Source organism: Cetorhinus maximus, chromosome 14, assembly GCF_964194155.1.
Source record: "Cetorhinus maximus chromosome 14, sCetMax3.hap1.1, whole genome shotgun sequence".
Taxonomy (NCBI): Eukaryota; Metazoa; Chordata; class Chondrichthyes; order Lamniformes; family Cetorhinidae; genus Cetorhinus; species Cetorhinus maximus.
The window spans coordinates 10,329,130-10,350,978 of NC_135892.1; the positions used below are offsets into that span (position 1 = coordinate 10,329,130).

Consider the following 21,849-nt stretch of genomic DNA (forward strand, 5'->3'; position numbering starts at 1 on the left):
AGGTTGTCAACTTGGGCTGATCACCAATGCAAAAGAAAAGCATGAATTTCTCTCGCACAACCTCAGGGCGTCCCAAAGTTCCGAGAAGGTGGATCCAAATAAGTTGCCTTTCCTGATGGTGGGGGGGGAGAAATTCAGACCCAGTGGGGGAGGGGTGGGGGGTTGGTGTGGGGTGGCTGGTGGTTACAATCTTAAAAATAGTGATAGGCCATTCAGGAGAAAAGTCAGCAAGCACCTTTTGAAAAAAACGGGTGGGTGAAATCTGGTACTCTGCCTCCCTGAAATGCTGCGACTGTTGGGTCAATTGAAGTTCTCGAGACAAGGATTGATAGATTTTGCTAGCTAAGGGTTTTGAGGGATTTGGAGCCACAGCAGCTAAACTGAGTTGAGGTGCAGCTCAACTGTATTCTAATTGAATGGTGGAACAGGATTCAGGCACTGGATGTCCTACACCTGTTCATTGTATGGTGAAGATGGCCCTATCACTTCAAACATATGTCCATGCTATTAATAGATTTAAGTACCTGGATCACATTCCCCTCCAGTCTCCATTAAGTGTAAACCCAAGGCTTTGGATATCTTCATTGCTCAGACTATGATTCCTTGTTGGCCATCTCTACACTCCCTGTAGAGTTGTAATTCATTGCCTGATATGATGAGATGAAGACAGGGCGCATTCCACACACAATGTTACCAAATCATATTATTGTGGTTCCAGTGTTGTAATGTCTGTAAATAGAACTTATGACTCTTTTTGACTATGGCATTCGCTTCTGAGCCTGAGCTTAGCAATAACCTGCTCACCGATGCCCAGTTTGGGTTCTGCCAGAGCCGCTCAGCTCCTGACCTCATTACAGCCTTGGATCAAACATGGACAAAACAGCTGAACTCCAGAGGTGGGGTGAGAGTCCTTGATGTATTTCAATTTCCCTTGACATCAAGTCAGCTTTTGATCGAAAGTGGCATTAAGGAGCCCTAGAAAAGCTGGAGCCAATGGGAATCAGGGTGAAAACTCTCTGCTGGTTGGAGTCATACCTAGCACAAAGAAAGATGGTTGTGGTTGTTGGAGGTCAATCATCTCAGTTCCAGACATCACTGCAGGAGTTCCTCAGGGTAGTGTCCTCAGCCCAACCATCTTCAGCTGCTTCATCAATGACTTTCCTTCCATCATAAGGTCTGGACTGCATGATTGCACAATGTTCAGCACCATTCGTGACTGCCCAGACACTGAAGCAGTCCAAATGCATCAAGACCTGGACAATATCCAGGCTTGGGATGATAAGTGGCAAATAACATTCGTGCCACACAAGTGCCAGGCAATGACCATCTCCGGCAAGAGAGAATCTCACCATCACCCCTTGACATTCAATGCGATTACCATTGCTGAATCCCCCATTATCAACATCCTGGGCATTACTATTGACCAGAAACTGAACTGGATGAGCCATATAAATATTGTGGCTACAAGAGCAGGTCAGAAGCTTGGAATCCTGCGGAGAGTAACTCACCTCCTGACTCCCCAATGCTTGTCCACCATATACAAGGCACAAGGCAGGAGTGTGTTGGAATACTCTCCACTTGCCTGGATGAGTGCAGCTCCAAAAATACCCAAGAAGCTTGACACCATCCAGGACAAAGCAGCTGCTTGATTGGCACCTCATCCACAAACATTCACTCCCTCCACCACTGACGTACAGTGGCAGCAGTGTGTGTCTACAAGATGCATTGCAGGAGCTCACCAAGGCTCCTTAGTCAGCACCTTCCAAATCCACAACCACTACCATCTAGAAGGACAAGGTCAGCAGACACATGGAAACACTACCACCTGGAAGTTCCCCTCCAAGCCACTCACCATCCTGAGTTGGAAGTACATCGCTGATACTTCACTGTTGCTGGGTCTAAATCCTGGGACTCCTTTCCTAACAGCACTGTGGGTGTACCTACACCACATGGACTGCAGCAGCTCAAGAAGGCAGCTCACCACCACCTTCCAAGGGCAATTAGGGATGGACAATAAATGCTGACCTAGCCAGTGTCACCCACATCCTATTAATTAATACTAAAAACAACCACTCCTGTTATACTCTGTACCTTTTATTATGTGTAAAGGCATTCAAAACTAGACACTTGTCTATGCTGAAGGCTATTTCCCAGCTTATGTAACTCCAGGTGCAATCTTTTGCCCTCTTCTAATAGGAAAGATCTTGTAACAATCCCTATCATGAGGGACAAAGTATTTGACAAACTAATGGGATAAAGGTAGACAAATTGCCAGGACCTGATGGCCTGCATCCAAGGGTTTTAAAGGAAGTGGCTGCAGAGATAGTGGAGGCATTGGACAAGAATATTCCCGAACTCACTGGATTCTGGAAGTTCTCAGCGGATTGGAAAACTGCTACTGTGATGGCCCTGTTCAAGAAGGGAGGGAGACCAAAACTATAGGCCAGTCGGCCTAACATCTGTTGTTGGGAAAATGCTAGACTCCATTATTAAGGAAGAAATAGCAGGACATTTAAAAAAAGCTTAACTCAATCAAACAGAGTCAACATGGTTTTATGAAAGGGAAATCATGTTTGACAAATTTGCTAAAGTTCTTTGACGATAATAACAAGCAGAGTTGATAAAGGGGAACTGGTAGATGTAGTGTATTTGGATTTCCAGAAGGCATTTGATAAGGTGCCACATAAAAGGTTATTGCACAAGATAGGAGCTCACGGTATTGGGGGTAATGTATTAGCATGGATTGAGGATCGGTTAACATACAGAAGTCAGAGAGTCAGGATTAACAGGTCTTTTTAAGGTTGGAAAGATGTAACTAGTGGAGTGCCACAAGGATCAGTCCTAGGGCCTCAATTATTTACTATCTATATTAATGACTTGGAGGAGAGGGCAGAGTGTAATGTATCCAAATTTGCTGATGATACAAAAATAGGTGGGAGGGCATGTTGTGATGAGGACATAAGGAATCTGCAAGGGGTTATAGACAGGCTGAGTGAGTTGGCAAAAACTTAGCAGATGGAATTTAATGTAGGAAAGTGTGAGGTCATGCACTTTGGTAGGAAGAATCAAAAGGCAGACTATTATTTATATAGAGAGAGACTCCAAAAAAGTGTAGCACAGAGGGATCTGGGTGTTCTGGTGCATGAAACACAAAATGTTAGCATGCAGGTGCAGCGAGTAATTAAGAAGGCAAATGGAATTTTGGCCTGTATTACTAGGGGGTTGGAGTTTAAAAATAGGGAAGTCTTGTTACAGCTGTACAGGTGTTGGTGAGGCCGCACCTGGAGTACTTTGTACAGTTTTGGTCCCCGTATTTAAGAAAGGATATACTGGCATTGGTGTCAGTTCAAAAGCAATTCACTAGGCTGATTCCTGGGATGAAGGGGTTGGTTTATCAAGAACGGCTAAACAAGTTAGGCCTTTATTCATTAGAGTTTAGAAGAATGAGGGGTGATCTTATTAAAATGTACAAGATTCTGAGAGGGCTTGACAGGGTAGGTGTTGAGAAGGTTTTTCTACTAATGGGGGAATCTCAAACTAGGGGACATAGTTACAGAGTAAGTGGACACTCATTTAAAACTGAGATGCGAAGGAATTTCTTCTCTCAGAGGCTAATGAATGCCTGGAATTCTCTACGCCAGAGAGTTGTGGAGACTAGATCACTGAAAGCATTTCAAGAGGAGGTAGATAGATTTTTGAAATATCGGGGAGTTGAGGGCTATGAGGAGGTGGCACGAAAGAGGAGTTGAAGCCTGGGGCAGATCAGCCATGATCTTATTGAATGGCGGGACAGGCTAGAGGGGCCGAATTGCCCATTCCTGCTCCTATTTCTTATGTTCTCCCTAGAGAGTAGAGCCTGTGTTTCTTGATACTGTCTGATAGGACATCCTCGTTACACATGGACAAAGGCAAAATAGTCCAGATGCTGAACATCTGAAATCAAAACAGAAAGTGCTGGAAATACTCAGCAGGTCAGGCAGCATCTGTGGAGAGAGAAACAAGGTTAACATTTCAGGTTGATGACATTTCATCAGAACGGTTCAATGAACAGTCATCACGACCTGAAATGTTAACTCTATTTCTCTCCACAAATGCTGGTAGGCCTGCTGAGTATTTCCAGCATTTTCTGTTTTGATTTCCTATTACACTTGGGATCAATCTCATTCTTTGCTGGACTCTCTCCAGTAGATGCATATGTGGTTTCTGGCGTGGTAATCAGAATTGAGCACAGTAGTCCATATGGGAGCTGATTAATGCTTGGCATACTCTGGACATTCACATCAAACAAGTGCCAGGCAATGACTATATCCAACAAGAAAGAATTTAGCCATCTCTCCTCAATGTTCAATGGCAATAACATCATTGAATCCCCCAGCATTAACATCCTGGTGGTTACCGTTGACCAGAAACTGAACTGGACTAGCCATATAAATATTGTGGTTACAAGTGCAGGTCAGAGGCTGGGAATTCTGTGGCGAGTAACTCACTTCTGACTCCCCAAAGCCTGTCCACCATCTACAAGGCACAAGTGTGTCAGGAGTGTGATGGAATACTCTCCACTTGCCTGGATGAGTGCAGTTCCAACAACACTCAAGAAGCTCACCACCATCCAGGACAAAGCAGCTCACTTGATTGGCACCCCATCCACCACCCTGAACTTTCACTCCATCCACCAACGATGCGCAGTAGCAGCAGTGTGTACCATCTACAAGATGCACTGCAGCAACTCGTCAAGTCTCCTTCGACAGCACCTTCCAAACCTGTGACCTCTACGACCTAGAAGGACAAGGGCAGCAGATGCCTGGGAACACCACCACCTGCAAGTTCACCTGCCAGTCACTCACCATCCTGGTTTGGAAATATATCACTTCATTGTCGCTGGGTCACAATCCTAGAACTACCTTCTTCACCGCATGATAGCTGTACCTGCACCAAATGGACTGGAGCGATTCAGGAAGGTGACCCATCACCTTCTCAAGGCATAACTAGGAATGGGCAATAAATGTTGGTCTTGCCAGTGACACTCACACCCCATGAATGAATCAAAAAAGGATACATACTTATATATAATATATCTTATTATTCAGGCAATATAACCCAGCATTCTATTACATTTTTGAATTACTTTTCTGCATTCTGCAGATGTTGATGACATTACTTTCTTTCCTGGGCCTTTCATTTGTGCTCTTTGCAGATAAAAGATGATCAGCCTGTCAAATTTCCTTAGAACTGTTCCTGTTCAACGACTTAAACTTCAATTGTTTTCACATGTAAGTGGGTTTTTCGCCAAAAATCATGTCGAGAGAGTGAGAGAGCGCGAGAGAGAGAGAGAGAGAGAGAGAGCGAGCGAGAGAGAGAGAGGGAGAACGCCCAAGGAAATTCACTTGTTAGGTGTGGAATTTTAATTTGAAATTTGTCTTTCAAAAGGAAGAACCATGCTAAATCTTTCAGCAATTCTCCTACTGCATGCCCAGTAGTATTTAGGTACAGAAAAGACCTAAACTTTTAGAATTTGACTTGGTAACACTGAAACCTTTTGGAAGTCGTGCACTGAGTTCTGGAAGCTCAAATATTGCAGCACCATCATTAAATTTTGTTGAGCAAGAGGAAGTTCAATCTCTTTATGGATTAGTTTTAGTTCAACTTCTAAAGTAGCTCGATTCGATCACGTCCATTAAGATGACTTTGCCTTCCCAGCTACACGGTCTGTATGTGTGTAATTAGTGTCTTTAGTGCTCATTTAGTTGCACAGTTTATAATTGGATTTAGAATATTGCAAAAATCTGATGGATTCAGTTACCCAAGTCACTTAAGGCCCTCAAGGTTGCTTAATTTATGAGGAGTTATTCCAGGCACAGTATAAAATGTATTAGTGAATAGAATTCTGATTTGATTGCCTGATGAGATGCTAAACAGGGACCCAGACTGTACAAATCGGTTTAACGTTATCCCGCGAGACTTATTTAATCATTCAACCCAGCTTTGAAAAGTAAACATGAAAAATGAGGTCTATCTAAGAGAAACAAGCACACTGCCCATCAAAATACATTTGATGTAGGTCACTGAAATGATTCAGTGAAAATTTTTGCAAGTGAATCCCAATTTATTTGAATTTTTCAAATCATTTCCTGGGAAAAAAGAACGAGGGTTGAGAAAACTTGCTCCTAATAATTGGAACCGGAGGAGGCTGTTCAGCCCCTCAAGCCAGTTCCAGAATTCAATTGGATCAGGGCTGATCTGTATCTAAACTCCATTTAGCCACCTTGGGCTGCTGACCCTTAATCCCTTTACCCCACACAAATCTATCGATCTCAGTTGTGAGATTTTAATTACCCTCCCGCTCCCAGCCTCAACAGTTTTCTGATGGAAAGAGTTTCATCGTTCCACTACTCTTGGTGTGAAAAAGCGTTTCCTGACATCACCCCTTAACAGTCTAGCTTTAATTTTAAGGTGAAGGCCCCTTGTTCTGGACTCCCCACCAGAAGAAATAGACATTTCAAAGTACTTGCAGCTCCGAATTAGGCCACTTGGCTGAACTGACCCATGCCTATATTAATGCTCTGTCTCTTCTCCCCCTCTTCATCCAATGCCATGATCAAATCCTTCTCTTATGTTTTCCCTCATCTGTTTATCTAGCTTCCTGCTTTAATGCATCTACACCGTTCACCTCAACAGAGAGTGGTAATAGATTCCACTCACCACTCTCTGGGTGAAGAAAGTTCTCCTGATTGGATTTATTGGTGATTACCTTATATTTAAGTCCCCGGTGGGGAAAATGGTGGTGCAGTGGTAATGTCACTGGGCTAGTAATCCAGAGACCCAGACTAATCTTCTGGGGGACATGAGTTCAAATCCCACCATGGCAGCTGGTGGAATTTAAATTCAGCTAATAAATCTGGCATATAAAGGCAGCCTCCGCAACGGTGACCATGAAACTATCATTGATTGTTGTAAAAACCTATTTGATTCACTAGTGCCCTTTAGGGAAGGAAAGCTGCCATCCTTGTCTGGCCTCCGTGACTCCAAACCCATAGCAACGTGATTGACTCTTATCAGCCCTCTGAAATGGCCGAGCAAGCCACTCAGCTCAAGGGTAATTAGGGATGGGTAACAAATGCCAGCGACACCCACAAAAAAAACGTTCTGGTCACAGCTGCATGTGGAAACATCTCTATGTTTATCCTATCAAACCCATTCATAAATATTAAAGGTAACCCCTCTCCTCAACCTTCTCTTTTGCAGAGGGGAAAAAAAATCCCAGCCTGTTCAATCTTTCCTGATAGGTATAATCTCTCAGTTCTGGTTTTAATCATCCTTGTACATTTTTTCTATCTACCCTATCAATCCTTTAATCATCTTAAACATTTCAGTTCGATCACCCCTTAATCTACTTTATTCAAGAATAAAAGCCTAGTCTGTACAACAGTCCTCATAATGTAACCCTTTTAGGCCCAGTATCATTTTAATCACTGTAGAGTGAGATGTGTTGGAAGCACACATGTTGGGTGAGACGAAGATCAGGTTCAGCCACGACACCTCCACAGTCAATGTGCAATTCTCTCTGGCCAGTCAATGTTCATTTACTCAAGGTACTGGAGGGCTGCTAGTTCCTGTGGAAGTTTATCCCGCGTGTTCCAATTTCTTCAAGAAACATGGGGACAGAAAGGAAAATCATTGAGTTTGGAGAAGATTCAATCTACTGTGCTATTATTGTACAGTTAGTATCAGATTAATCAGAATGGTGAAAGATTGAATTTAGAACAAGGTGGCCAATGGCCTTCTTTATGCACACCTGCTTTTCAAGTATCTTGATTTCATAAATTTTAGTACATACTTTAATGGAATTCCTTACTCAATATGCTTGTTTTATACCTAAAATAGTGTACCCATGCTGGCTTCGTTTTGTTAAGCCTGAATGCTAAGCTTTGTTAGGAATAACTGACATTTCATTTCCAAGGACTTCACTTTTCATGGTGCAGCATTGCCTGTGATGCAGGTCCATACCTCAAACCACTTTCCCATCTGCATTCTTGGCCAAGTGACATCTTTCGGCCTGTGTGCCTCTTCCTACCCTGTCCTCTTCTCCACCATATCTGACTGATGGCAAAGTGTGTTTCGAAACAGATGGGCAACTGTGGATGCTTCTGCAGTAAGTATGACCTTTGGGCTGGGTTCCAGTGTGAACTGGAAAATTGAAGGTTAAGCGACAGATTAAAGTCACAACAAGTGCTCCCAAACATCAAACTTAACCTCAATGCCACAGCACCATGTAAACTGCAATACTGCTACAATTATTAGAGTCTGAAGGCAAGATGGAAATTATGAATTTGAAAACATTGCTTGCTTCCTATTGTGTTCCAATAGATTTCCCTGGGGGGAGAAAGAAGCAATATCTTGCAACAATTAAAGCAGTGTTTCTGAATTCTGGAGGACAAAGAACTGAAAGTGGTTGCTGTGGCAACCAGTAAACAGAACTTGCTGGTAACAGAGTTATTTTAAAAAAATATCAAATTAACCACTCAGCAAAAAGATACAGAAACCATCGTTTCAGCATCAACTGAGAAAAGAGCACCCCGGAGTCCGATGAAAACGGAAGATTCTGGAAATATCCAGCAGGTCTGCCGGCCTCTGTGGAGAGAGAAACAGGGTTAACCTTTTCAGGCCAATGGCCTTTCGTCAGAACTGGAAAAATGTTGGTGATGTAGCAGCTTTTAAGCAGGTACAGAGGGCAGGGAATAGGAGAAAAAGAACAATGGGAAAGTCTGTGATAGGGTGGAAGGCAGGAATGAGTAAATGGCAAAAGGCATGATGGCACAAATGGGGGTGGCGATAGGACAAGCGAAGAAACAAAAGATGGGTCCAGGGAGGCTGTAAATGAGAAAAGCAGAATCACTACCAGCACCTGTTGAAGAAGTGGGTGCAGAGGTTCTGATCTGTTGAGTCCAGAAGGTTGTAAAGTCTCTTAAGTTCCAGAATGACAATAGAGTCCATCTCATCTTTACCTTCCACCAACCTCCACGTTCAACCCTTCATCCTCCACCAATTCTGCCACCTCTAGTTCAGAAGTCAACAATATACCAGGTCTTGCCTGGAATCCTATGGTGTAAGTGGAGGAGTATTCCTCACGTCGTAATCTGTAAGGAGATTGCAAATATTTCAGATGGGATATTTTGTCTGTTGCTTTAGTTATGGCCCTAAATCCTATGAGCTGGTTATCTCTCACTGACGCTTCCATAGGTTGGATGACTTTTTCTGGTTCAGGAACTGATTCATAATTATAACCACATTACTCAGTTGTAAGTTCAACTGCGGAGTCACTCACAATGATTCAGAAGGTCCTCCCATATATGTGTACAACATATCAATTTACAGTGATTGCATTTTTATTATCAAAGTTATAGCGATGTTGGTGATAAATTCAGGTTGAATTCTGTTACTATGTGCAAAAATGTAAATCAGCAGACTTCATCATTAGATGTTTGTTTAAGAATGTAGATAACTTTATCTTTCCAAAATCCAGGATAGAGAGATGATGTTGCAGGATGCAGATGGCTGGCAGGTATTGTTTATGCTCGAGGAAGAGAAGGCCCCTATGTTTAGGTAATGTTGGAAGGTTAGTCCTGGGGTATAGGAGCACTGGTAGGGGTTGGAGGGGTGTGCATGATGGGAGATGTGTGTAGTTGGGATTTCTTTAACTGATATTGGAATGCATTATGTCTTAACTTCATAATTAAAGACATTTTGAGATCTGGGCCATATGAAAGCATTAGTGCTTTTTATACAAGGCTATCAAAATGAACAATTGAGGGGCATGCAATTTGCCTTAAAAGCTTTGCCCTCCTTTAATGTTTTGGTCTAAGGCAATAAGATTTTACCATGATTTGATGCATGAAAACACAGATGGCAGCAGCAGGGTATGGAAGTGCCCAGCCTGGGATCCTGGATTGTGGGAACAAGTGTGGTGGGTGGATGGTCAGGAATGAATGGCAACGTCAGTTTTTGTCAGGGGCAGGTCAACAGTAATGAGTATGGATAAAGTGCTCACAGGGTCCTGGGGAAGCATTACAGGTGCTTTGGGGTGAAGTGGTGGGGGAGGTGTGGATGCAGGCAAGTGCTGAAAGGCAGACAAGGACCTAGCCTGAGGTTTTCCTGATCTCAATGGCCCATATATCTACTGACTGAGCTGGTTGGCTGAGCTGTCAGGAGAGATTTAACAATTACTGGTGTCCTCAAGTTCACTCACTCTGGAGTATGTGAAACAATCTGTACATCACCATATTTTCCCTAGGGACATCATTATATGTTGGGTGTCATTTTTGTGCGCTAGATGGTTTGGTATTTTCTTTTATTTCCATTGCGGCCAATTTGTTGAAATGATGTAATTTGCAGATTAAGTTTTTATAGATGTCTAACCTAAACATGTCAAACCAGTTATATGGTTAACCTTTAAATATGCAGATGAAAATAACATAAACATAACAGTGGTTTAGGAAGGCAATCACCATCATTATAAATTACATATAGTTCTTCGCATAAATATAATCTGCTTTCTCAGTGTTCAGAATAGTGCCGAACTGGGAAAACTAATAGCATCATGAAAGGTTATGCAGACAGTAACAGATACTTGGGAGTAATTGCCAATGGCAATTGCATCAAAGGGGTTCAAATGATATCGTAAATTACAAGGGTGATGCTGTTTTCTAAGCCTAAAGATAAAATTAAATCTTTTAATTCAGTCTAGCATACATGTTAGTAATGTATTCTCTTCCCTGCTACTACGTGTGTTATATAAGACTAAAAAAATTAAATAATTATATTGCAATTTTTAATCCTTCAGACAGTGCAAGCATTATTACAATTGTATATATATCGCTTAAAAGCAATGGAACCCAATGAGAGATAACCTGTTGAGCTTCACAGTATATAATATAGAGAGAATAAATGATTAGTCAGGAGCATAAAATCTCATTAGAATTAAGACAATATCGTAGAAGAAAATTAAAGCATGAATGATCTACCTAATGTCTAAAATAATTTCTCTGCATTGGAGACAGTTAATAATAGTAATAAATTTATTACAATTACTTGTAACCTATAATTCTTCCTGATATTTTCTTGCTTCCACTTTCTTTCCAATTTATTTTTAAGCCTCGATTTGAGATCTGCCCTCTGCCCATCCATGTCGAGCAGGAAAATCCCATCAATGGCATTTTGTAATGAAATGATAAAAGAACATGAACAAAGATCTGCTCCAGCCAATTTTTCTTTCTTCCCTTCAAGGAAGTGCCTTGCTCTGTAACTTCCTGCAACTGGCAATTCAAGGTTAGTAACTTCTTCCATCTCACCACTAAGACAAGTTGATGATTTTGAAATGTGTTAACCTCATGCTGACAAGCTATTAGTAAGCAGAAGGTCTGCATTTGTAAATAATGCTGATACAATGACAGCAATGCTGGATAATAGATGTGTGCGCTTGGGATTTCTTTAATCGATATTGGAATGTATTATGTCTTAACTTCATCATTTAGGAAGCTTTGAGTTCTGGGCCATAAGCATTAGTGCTTTCCATAGGTGGCTATCAAAATGAACAATTGAGGGGCATGCAATTTGCCTTAAATGTTTTGCCTTCCTTTCATGCTTTGGTCCAAGGCAATAAGATTTTACTATGATTTTCATTGATCACCCATTCCTGTTACTGAAACAATGAATGTGTAATTTCAGCATTTGATCTACATATCCAGATTTATTCATTACTTACAATGAAATGGTGTCAGTGTTGGCTCACTCTTACCCCGAGTCAGAAAGCTATGGGCAGGAGCCTCACTCCAGAAAGTTGAGCACAATCTCAGTTGACACTTCAGTGCAGTGCTGAGGCAGTGCTGCATTGCCGGCGGCGTTATCTTTCAGATGAGAAGATAAACTTAGGCTGGGTCTGCTCCTCTCAAGTGGACATTAAAAATTCCACAGTGCTATTTGAAGATGATGAGAGTTTTTAATGGTGTCCTTGACAAATTTATACTTTGAGCAATATTGCGAAAACCATATTATCTGATCATTTAGCTCATTGATGTTAATGGGACCTTGTTGTGTGAAAATGGTCTGCCACATTTACAACAGTGATTGCAATTCAAAATCTGTGAAGCTCTTTGGGATGACCTGAGGATGTGAAAGGCATTATTATAAATGCAAGATAGCCTAGTTGTAACGTTTATTGAATTAGGTTTAGTTCAAAGTTGATTATTTTCTATTTATTCATTCACAGGATGTGGACATCACTGGCAAGGCCAGCCTTTATTGCCACCCCTTAATTGTCCCCAAGAGGGTGGTGGTGACCTTCTTAAATCATTGCAGTCAATGTGGTGAAGGTAACTCCTATAGTGCTGTTAGGTAAGGAGTTTCAGGATTTTGACCCAGTGACAATAAGAGAATGATGTATTTCTACGTCAGGGTGGTGCATGATTTGGTGAGGAACTTGGAGGAGTGGTTTTCCCCTATGTCTGCTGCCCTTCTAGGTGGCAGTGGTCACAGATTTGAGAGGTGCTGTTGAAGAAGCCTTGATGAATTGTTGTCATGCATCTTATAGATAGCACAAAGTGCAGCCACATTGTACTGTTATGAAGGGACTGAATGTTTAAGATGGTGAATGGGGTGCCAACCAGCTCACTAATGACCATCTCAAATGTTGGTTTGACTTTTACAATTCATACTTAATGATTTAAGAACAAAAAAAGTTCTTACAACCTACATCTCAGAGAGGAAATGTTCTATATTGCTGCCCTCATTGCATAAACAATTGATCACTCCCATGTTCCATGTAATGACTTGTAGAAACTATAGTTAATGTATTAATGAACAAGCTCCCACTGGAGATGTCTGGTTTTGTACTTAATAGGATAATTATTAAATTGGGAAGTAATTGGAAGCAGTGAGAGTAGATGATGGAACAACTGTGGGAATAACTTCTATTCCCATAAATTCTCAGACTACACAAGTGTGATAATAGGGACTAAACTTGCTTGGTGCCCTTGGTCGGTGGTTGTTTGGTACATATGGTGCTGACACCAACAATCTGTGCAGCAATGTTCTATTGATCTCATGAGAATGCAATCTTATTTCCAAACATCTGAAATGTTGTTCCTTCATAAATGAAGCTTTTAGTTTTATGCATACAAGGAGCAGAATGCGAGCAGCTGTTCAGTTTAACATTTTATTTGAGGTCAGTGAGTTTACAAATAGCAGTTTTAAACACTATAAAAACACACAGAAAGTGCATTCACCGCAGTTATAAATTATAAATGATTATACAATTAGGTGCAGAATCAGGCTGAGATTTGCATTATTTATGCTTATATACACAGTTTACAAATAGATCATCTTGGTAATTACAGGGCCCTCAATAAATTCAAATATTTACTAAAAAAAATACTTTAAAAAACTTTACTCATATTTCCATGTACAATATTTATATTGTTTCCTTGTTACTTAACAGTCTACCTAGTAGCTAAGTACATGTATTAGAACCAGCCTACAATCAGGACCATAACTGGTTTAATGAACTTTATGATTGTCACCAACGACATTATAAATGTAAAACTTGTGAACCATAAGCTGTTCAGTGTAGCTCCATTCACATGAAAACTACTCAAAAGTAGTAATGGTCGTTATTCACTAATAGACTATACAACAGAAATTACAAACTCCATACAGTAAAAGTTTTGCATCCATAACGTGGTGAAAAAGCACACACTACAACATTTCTGGATTGTTTCCACCATCTCTTTGCAATCAAGTTACCAGAAAAATTAATGGAAGTCATGGGATACTATTCCTATTTAACTGATCTTCATGGGACAATAGTTTAAGGTGCCTTTGGTGTGGGTGGGATTAATTTTTATTGCACAGTACATACAGGTCAAATTTTAGCCTATAAAATCCATCTTGGACAAATGATATCCAAGTTTTCCAAACAACAGGGGCTGTGCTTCAAAGTAATTTATTCCATGTGAAATTGTGCTTCAGACCATGTTAATGAATTATGAATTGTGTCCCAGTCACCACATACCAATTTCGGTTCACCATCTCAACCAACATTTTGTTCCTTACCAAGTAGCTACGAATGCTATTCCACATCAGAATAATTCACCATTTTCTAATTGTATGGAAGATTTATGAACTGAGATGACCACCTGTAAACCTTTGAATAATTAAAAAGCATAGGCCATTATGGAAAGCCAAAGAAGCAATTATGGTTTTTAATTTAACAAATATATTTAAACTGCAAGATAAATATGTACACATATTTAACTTCAAGCGGTAAACTAAAATTTGAATGGTACATCAAGGAGAGAAATTATGATCAGCACAGCAACATTCTTCGATATACTGTAGGCTATAGCAATTAAGTAAGCATTGTCACCAATCGGTTTAAAACTTTGGTGTGATTTCCCCAAATGTCTGCAATAATATGCATAGATTGTGGCAGTGCTTTTGCTAAATAAACATCACCAGCAAATAGTTCAGCATTTAGAAATGGTACAAAAAAACCATTAAAAACTATTTTACTTCAAGGAATTATTTTCAGAAGTCCATCAATAACATTTCTGAATAATTAATTAGTTGAGGATGTGATTATCACTTTTATTGAAAGGCTACCTCAATAAAATACCTGACAATGTTAATTGATCAATGATACAAAAACTAAGCAGTAACAATAATAGGGATGCCCAATGGAACTTCAGCCTGCAACGAATGGGTGATTCTGCACACTAAAATGACACCAATTCCGACTGCTTCTTAATTATACTAAACATTAACATAAAAAGATGATACTTTGTACAAAATTGTATAATGTTATTACCCCTCTCATTTTTCCTGTACTTCTTAACAACTCACTTCTGTTCATGCTTGCTTTGATGTAGTAGTCAGCTTAGATTCCCTGTAACTTCTCAGGCATAGTTAACCCAGTAGGATGAATGGAGTCTTATAGTTGCACCCCACTCAGGTCAACAGTCTCAGCAAGTGATCAAAGGGTCGCCAGGTCAAGCGTCAAGCAGCTTGGCACGTTTTACTACATTAAAGGTGCTATATAAATGCAAGTTGTTGTTGTTGATTGTGCAGCGTATAAATCATTACCACAGCGTGGCAAGTCCTGCATTTTAAATATTGAAAGTGGAAACAAGCCAAGAATTCCGACATCTCACTCCCTGGTGTGCTCCCCCAATTTTGCCTTCACACAACTTTTAAGAAACAGATCCACAAGTCAAGTATTCTGCTGCATTGCTGACACAACTCGATTTAAATTTCTGGTTGCATTACTGAGCTCTGCTTTTGCGACTGCAAAGTAATTTAGAGCCCAGTGATGTGAACAGCACAATACAATTCCACAGGGACATGAAACATGTGCATTTGTACAATTCCTGGAGCTGCAAAGTTTTAGTTGAAAACCCCGCTTTTACAATAAGTGCCTATTATAATGTTATCCCATTATGTAAGCTTGTTTACTAAATCAGTAGGAACAGATTATTTCTTAGAACAACACTATGTGTCAGTGAAATGAACAAGTTTTAAAAAAAAATTTGTTCCGCTTATTTTTACTTGTCTGCAAAATGTCAAAAAATAACGGAGTAGGAATTTGTCTTAGGTGGTGGTGCAGACTGGGGTAGGGAGCATCAGATCAGCTGCCTGCTATATGCAGTGTCTGATATTTAGTTTCACTGTCTGCAGTGGAATGAATACCTGGTGCTCAGTATAGCAAGCAGCTGATCTGATGTGGTCCATTCTGTGCCAATGCCAGAGATGAAACTCCATCCCAAAGGTTTTACACAGCCCATCGTCAACTCAAACTCTCACTTAAATTTCGGAAGGCCAAGTGATTTTAAGGAAGGAAGCATTCTTTTAAACGTACAATTAACTTTAAACCAGAATCAATTAAAAATGCTGGAAAGCTCGAGATATCTATTCATGGGTAATAACAAAATATTTTGTAGCATTGATTCAAAATGTTCCCCAGTGTGATTTCCTAAAACACATTCTACACATTTCTAGCAGTAACCTGTTATAGCCATAACTGGCCCATATAGGAAAATGATTTCTACAACAGTTAGGTGGCCATTGCTGGCCATAACAGGCCACTTCAAAATCAAGGTGAGTTGCTAACTTAGTTCAACTTAAACTTTGCAACGTTTTGAGGTTCAGACAGTGAAAGCAACATTGTGGGATCCACACCAGGTTAAACAATTATACACCATTGGGCCACTATAAGTAGTCATGGGCACAGATATTACTGTACTTGTTAAATACACTTTTATCAGATGAGTAGAGCAGTTATCAAATGGGTCTGTGATTAGTTAAAATCAATATCAAAAGCATCTGTTCCATTTTTTTGGCCAAAAGCATCTCAGTAAAACTAAAGACGTAAAGTCCATGATTAACATGTAGTCGAATTTCCAAAAAGGTTACTTTTAAAGCTGGACTCTTTGTACCTTTATAATGGTTAGGGACTTAGTGGTGACTGGAGCAATTCAGCTAATGGTTCACACTGGAATAGCTTTGGTGATAACTACGGAGAAAGAAATGCATCATTTGGTATTTTTAACGATTGTTACTACCCTAGATCAACACAGTTTGGCTTGTGGCATGAAGCATTGCAATTATCAGTTGTTCCCTGCTGGACTGGTGCAATGTGAGCTTTTGCCTCTAGTTGCTGGAGCGTTTTATTCAATGGACTACAGTGGAAGAAAATCATTTTTAGCACTAGACAGAGCTTATTAACTGTACATATGCTATTTTTACACAGCATATGATGGTGCTTTATTTTAAAATGTAAACAGAAGGAACTTTTGATATCTTTCATAATAAAACTGCTGGATGCTAGATAATCTGCTTGTTTGTTTAGAAAATCTAGTTTGATGGTGAGAAGGCACTGCGTTTGGTCCTGATACATTTAAATAAAAATGGAGTAAATCTTCCAGTTGTCTTATACCATTACCCAGTCCCATGACTGCTGAAGTCAAAAACTCCTTTCCTGAAGAAGGGTGTAAACTCACACAGAGTATGCTTTGATAGTGTAAAATCCTTGTTGTGTGGGTTTATTGGTGAAGTTGGAGACTTTAGCATCAGAGTGAGGAAGTTCCTGAGGTATCTCTACAAGAGAAACAGAATGAACAGACAATGTTTCATCTGTAAAACAACTAATCAATTAGAGAGAGAGAGAGAGAGAGAAATTGGTTTCTCTGGCAGGAGGGTCGGTAACCAGAGGACACAGGCTTAAGGCAAAGGAACTGGGTGAAATGAGAAGCTATTTCTTGACACAGCAAGTGGTTGTGATCTGGAATGCACTGCCCACTGCCTGGAAGGGTGTGGGGGCATGGTGATGAGCCAACGGAAGCAGATTCAACGATAACTTTTAAGAGGCAAGGGAATTGGACTGATTAGGTGAGTCTTTCAAAGAGCCAGCAAAGACATGATCAACTGAATGGCTGCCTTTTGCGTTTTATTATTTCATGATTACTTTGTGGACTGAGTTAATGGATGATTTCTAACTTAGGGACATAGGAACAGGAGGCAGCCATTTAGCCTCTTGAGCCTGTTCCACTGTTATTCAATTAGATCATGGTTAATAGGAGCAGGAGTAGGCCATTCGGCCCTTCGAGCCTGCTCCACTATTCAGTTAAATCATGGCTGATCTATGTCAACACCATTTCCTCACACCATCCCAGTCTTTCTTTCTTGAAACCGTTAATATCTAGAAATCTACCAATCTCCGTCTTGAATATACTCAATGACTTAGCCTACATAGCCCTCTGGGGTAGAGAATTCCAAATATTCACCACCCTCTTGAGTGAAGAGATTCCTTCTCATGTCAGTTCTAAATGCTCCTTATTCCGAGACCATCCCCACCAACCAAGGGAAACATCCTTCCTGCACCTGTCCTGTCAGGCCCTGTAAGAATTTTGTATGTTTCAATGAGGTCACCTCTCATTCTTCTAAACTCCAGAGAATATGGGCCCAGTCTCCTCAATCTCTCATCATATGACAATCCTGCCATCCCAGAGCACCCCGCTCCGAAGAAGCGTCATACGGACTTGAAACGTTAATTCTGTTTCTCTCTCCACACATGCTGCCAGACCTGCTAAGATTTTCCAGCATTTTTTGTTTTTATATTGGAAATATTACATTTGGTCCCCACATCCAAATCATTGATAGCGATTGAGAATAGCTGGGCTGTGACCTAACTATTGTCCTAAAGCCATGTATAACTTCGGTTAACAAAAGTCTATCAATCTCAGATTTACAATTAACAGCTAATTTATCAATTGCCCTTTGTGGAAGAGAGTTCCAAACTCCTAACACCCTTTGTGTGTAGGCGTGTTTCCCAATTTCACTCAAAGTCTGGCTCTAATTTTTAGACTATGCCTCCCAGTCCTAGACTCCCCAACCAGCGGAAACAGTTTCCCTCTCTTACCCTGTCTGTTCTTGATATCTTGAAAACTTTGATTAAGTTGCCCCTTAACCTTCTAAACTCTAGGGAATACAATCCTAGTTTGCTTAATCTCTCCTGGTAATTTAACCCCTGGAGACCAAAGTATCATTCTGATGAATCTATGCTGCACTTCCTCCAAGGCCAATATATCCTTCCTAAGGTGTGATGCCTAAAAGTGCTCCAGGTTTGGTCTAACGAGGGCTTTATAACGAGTTGTAGCATAGCCTCTCCCCCGACCCCTTGCTGGACTTTAGTCTTTTAATTATTTTCTGTGCCTGTTTGTGGCATTTTAATCACAAAGTTAGCTGAACCCCCAAGTCTCTTTGGACCGCCACTATTTCTAACTTTTCACCATTTAGGACAGGGGTGTCCAACCTTTTCATGCAAGGTGCCACATTTCAATATTTTTCTCACTCTTGGGGCTGATGAGAAAATTTTGGAAAGGTAAGTGATTAGAAATTTATCTCGCTATCAAAACAACAAAAAAAATGTGCATTTTTATAAACAAGTTTCAAATGAGAAGACTAATTTATTAGCTTACTTTTTTGTCACAATATTAAACAATGCTTTAATGAGATATCTGGCACTATAGCCGCTACGGCCACACTAACATGGCAGGTGATTCCTAAATGACCTGACAGGTGCTAAAACAATTGCCCATCGTGCATTTGACTACTTAAGCAGAAAATCACAGAGGACACTATCAACTCCCTGGCTGTTCCCCCACCACGACAGACAGCCTCCCCCTTGCAACCCCTTCCCACTGCCTCCCAGCAGGCAGCCCTCTACCCTCCCTGAAGACTCGCTGCAGTTCCAATGCTCAGGCTGAAAAGAAACGGAGCTCTGATTCAAAGAGCAGACTCCCTTTTGTCTAGTGTGTGTCTCTGGGCATACAAAAACCAGGGTACTGAACCCAAAAATGGATGGGGCTGTGGTGCTTCACCTACTTGAGGGAGGGTCTGTTCCTGAGATGTTTTGGGACGCCACTGAGCTGATTGTTGCTGTTTTTGCCTGCAAACCTTTTAGTTCTGAAATGTGACCTTAATGAATGCTACCACTCACCTTCCCACTCCTTGCTGCTCCTCCAATCATAGACCGTTCCTCTCTCACGTTTGCTGATGGGCTTACTAGTGACATACCTGGGCGATTTTCCACATTGCAGGCAGTGTTGTAGCTGTACTGGACAGCTTGGCGAAGAGCACAGGTAGTTCTGGAGCACAAGTCTTCAGTACTATTGCTGGAATGTTGTCAGGGCCCACGGCCTTTGCAGTATCCAGTGCCTTCAGCCATTTCTTGACATCATGTGGAGTGAATATAATTGGCTGGAGACTGGCATCTGTGATGCTGGGGGCTGTAGGAGGAGGCCGAGATGGATCATCTACCACCATTCACAACTGGATGTAGCAGGACTGCAGAGCTTTGATCTGATCCTTTGGTTCTGGAATCACTTAGCTCTGCCCATCACTTGCCGCTTTCGCTGTTTGGCATGCGAGTAGTCCTGTGTTGTAGCTTCACCAGGTTCACACCTCATTTTTAGGTATGCCTGGTGCTGCTCCTGGCATGCCCTCCTGCACTCTTCATTGAGCCAGGATTGATCACTTGGCTTGATGGTAATGGTAGAGTGGGGTATATGCTGGGCCATGAGGTTACACATTGTGGTGATATACAATTCTGCTGCTGATGGCCCACTGCGCCTCATGGATGCCCAGTTTTGAGTTGCTAGATCTGTTCGAAATCTATCCCATTTAGGATGGTAGTCACAACATGATGAAGGGTATCCTCAGTGTGAAGGTGGGACTTCATCTCCACAAGGGCTGGAGCAATGGTCAGTCCTACCAATACTGTCATGGACAGATGCATCTGCAATAGGTAGATTGGTGAGGATGAGGTCAAGTAGGTTTTTCACTCTTGTTGGTTCCCTTACCACCTGCCACAGACTCAGTCTAGTAGCTATGTCCTTTAGAAATCAGCCAGCTTGGTCAGTAGTGGTGCTTCAAAACCATGTTCTTCACAGATGCTACCAGACCTGTTGAGTTTTTACAGCATTTTGTTTTTATTTCAAGAAGAAAAGCTGAAGTAGGATAAAAACCACGCAACGCATGTTGGTATTGGCCAACCTTGCAATGATTGATTTTTGTCCATTTTCTTCTCTCTCAAGCTCTTGAATGCTGTGCTGGGAAGGATGATGAATTTGGCTGTTTCACAATCTATTCCAAGACCTCCCTGTCAAACCCATTCCATGTTAGGGTCAATAACAGGTAAACTTTCAGGGAACAAGATGGACAGACTCTCAGTTTTGCCCTTGAGCATATGCCCATCATCAGTTCAAACGAAAATGGGAAGTTGACAGTGCAAGAGGGAGTTATATCAAAGTGCGAGCTACCGACAGGAACGACATCTATAATTTCAGTGGTGCAAAGTATATTTATCACCTTGATACGCATGATTATTTGGGGTTGGACAACTTAAAAATAATGAAATCAAACAAGCCAACCTGATTCAATCTGCAGTGAGACATCAGAGTTGAAATCTTCTTGGTTTTGTTTTTTGTTTTCTTTGTAAGCACATGGATGGCACCAAAATGGATTACTGTATTGTTTGCACATGACACCTTTGTGGCAACAATGACACATAAGATCTTCTGGCTATACTTGAAAGTTTGCTTCTGGATTTTTGAAATGACAGCCACAATTAAAGTTCTTTGCTACATATCAGTTTCAGCACCAAGACCAACCACTTACACCACCACAATATCACCATCTCAACCCATCTACCGCTGAAACCCTCAGACATGACTTTGTTAGCTCTAGACTTGACCATTCCAACGTTCTCCTGATCAGCCTCCCATTTTCCACCCTCCATACACTTGAACTCATCCAAAACTCTGCTGCCAGGATCCTAAATTACACCAAATCCTGTTCACCCATCATCCCTGTGCTCTCTGTCTGAGGCACAGATTGCCAATGCTGCATTCAGTGTTCACTTAAAGCACTTGTTATTGCTTTTTGAGTTGGGAAGTAAAACGTATTCATTGTTGAAGATAATAATTACGGCTAAGAAAGTTGTTTTTGCGTTACACTTGAATAGAAACTAAACAATACCTCTAAGTGGGATCGCCTCTCAGCGATCACTCTTTCATCCCGGTTACCAAACAACTTTTTTGGAGGGAATTCTAGGCCGCCAATCTGGAAAAAGTAAGCAAGAATATCAGTCTCACTGCCAAAAATTTAAGAAGCAAATTAAGAAAACACTTCAAACTCTCACTGAGTAAATAACTGCAGACATTGTGTCCGTAGGGTACAATATTATCACCCTATCATTCAGGTATATTTAAGTATTCTAAAGAAGATAGATAAGCTGTGCACAAA

The 21,849-nt window shown here is 41.0% G+C and overlaps 1 protein-coding gene across 1 annotated transcript in view; it reads right to left on the reverse strand.

Annotated features, from left to right (window-relative positions):
• Nucleotides 1-16,763: 16,763 nt before the first annotated feature.
• Nucleotides 16,764-21,849, reverse strand: part of kif16ba (kinesin family member 16Ba) — a 126,479-nt gene continuing 121,393 nt past the window's right edge. Inside the window, exons 25-26 of the mRNA XM_078556474.1 lie at nucleotides 21,583-21,666; nucleotides 16,764-17,142 (exon numbers count right to left, since the gene is read on the reverse strand). Coding sequence (XP_078412600.1) covers nucleotides 16,984-17,142; nucleotides 21,583-21,666 — 243 coding nt within the window. The 3' untranslated portion in view covers nucleotides 16,764-16,983. The remainder of the gene's footprint in view (nucleotides 17,143-21,582; nucleotides 21,667-21,849) is intronic.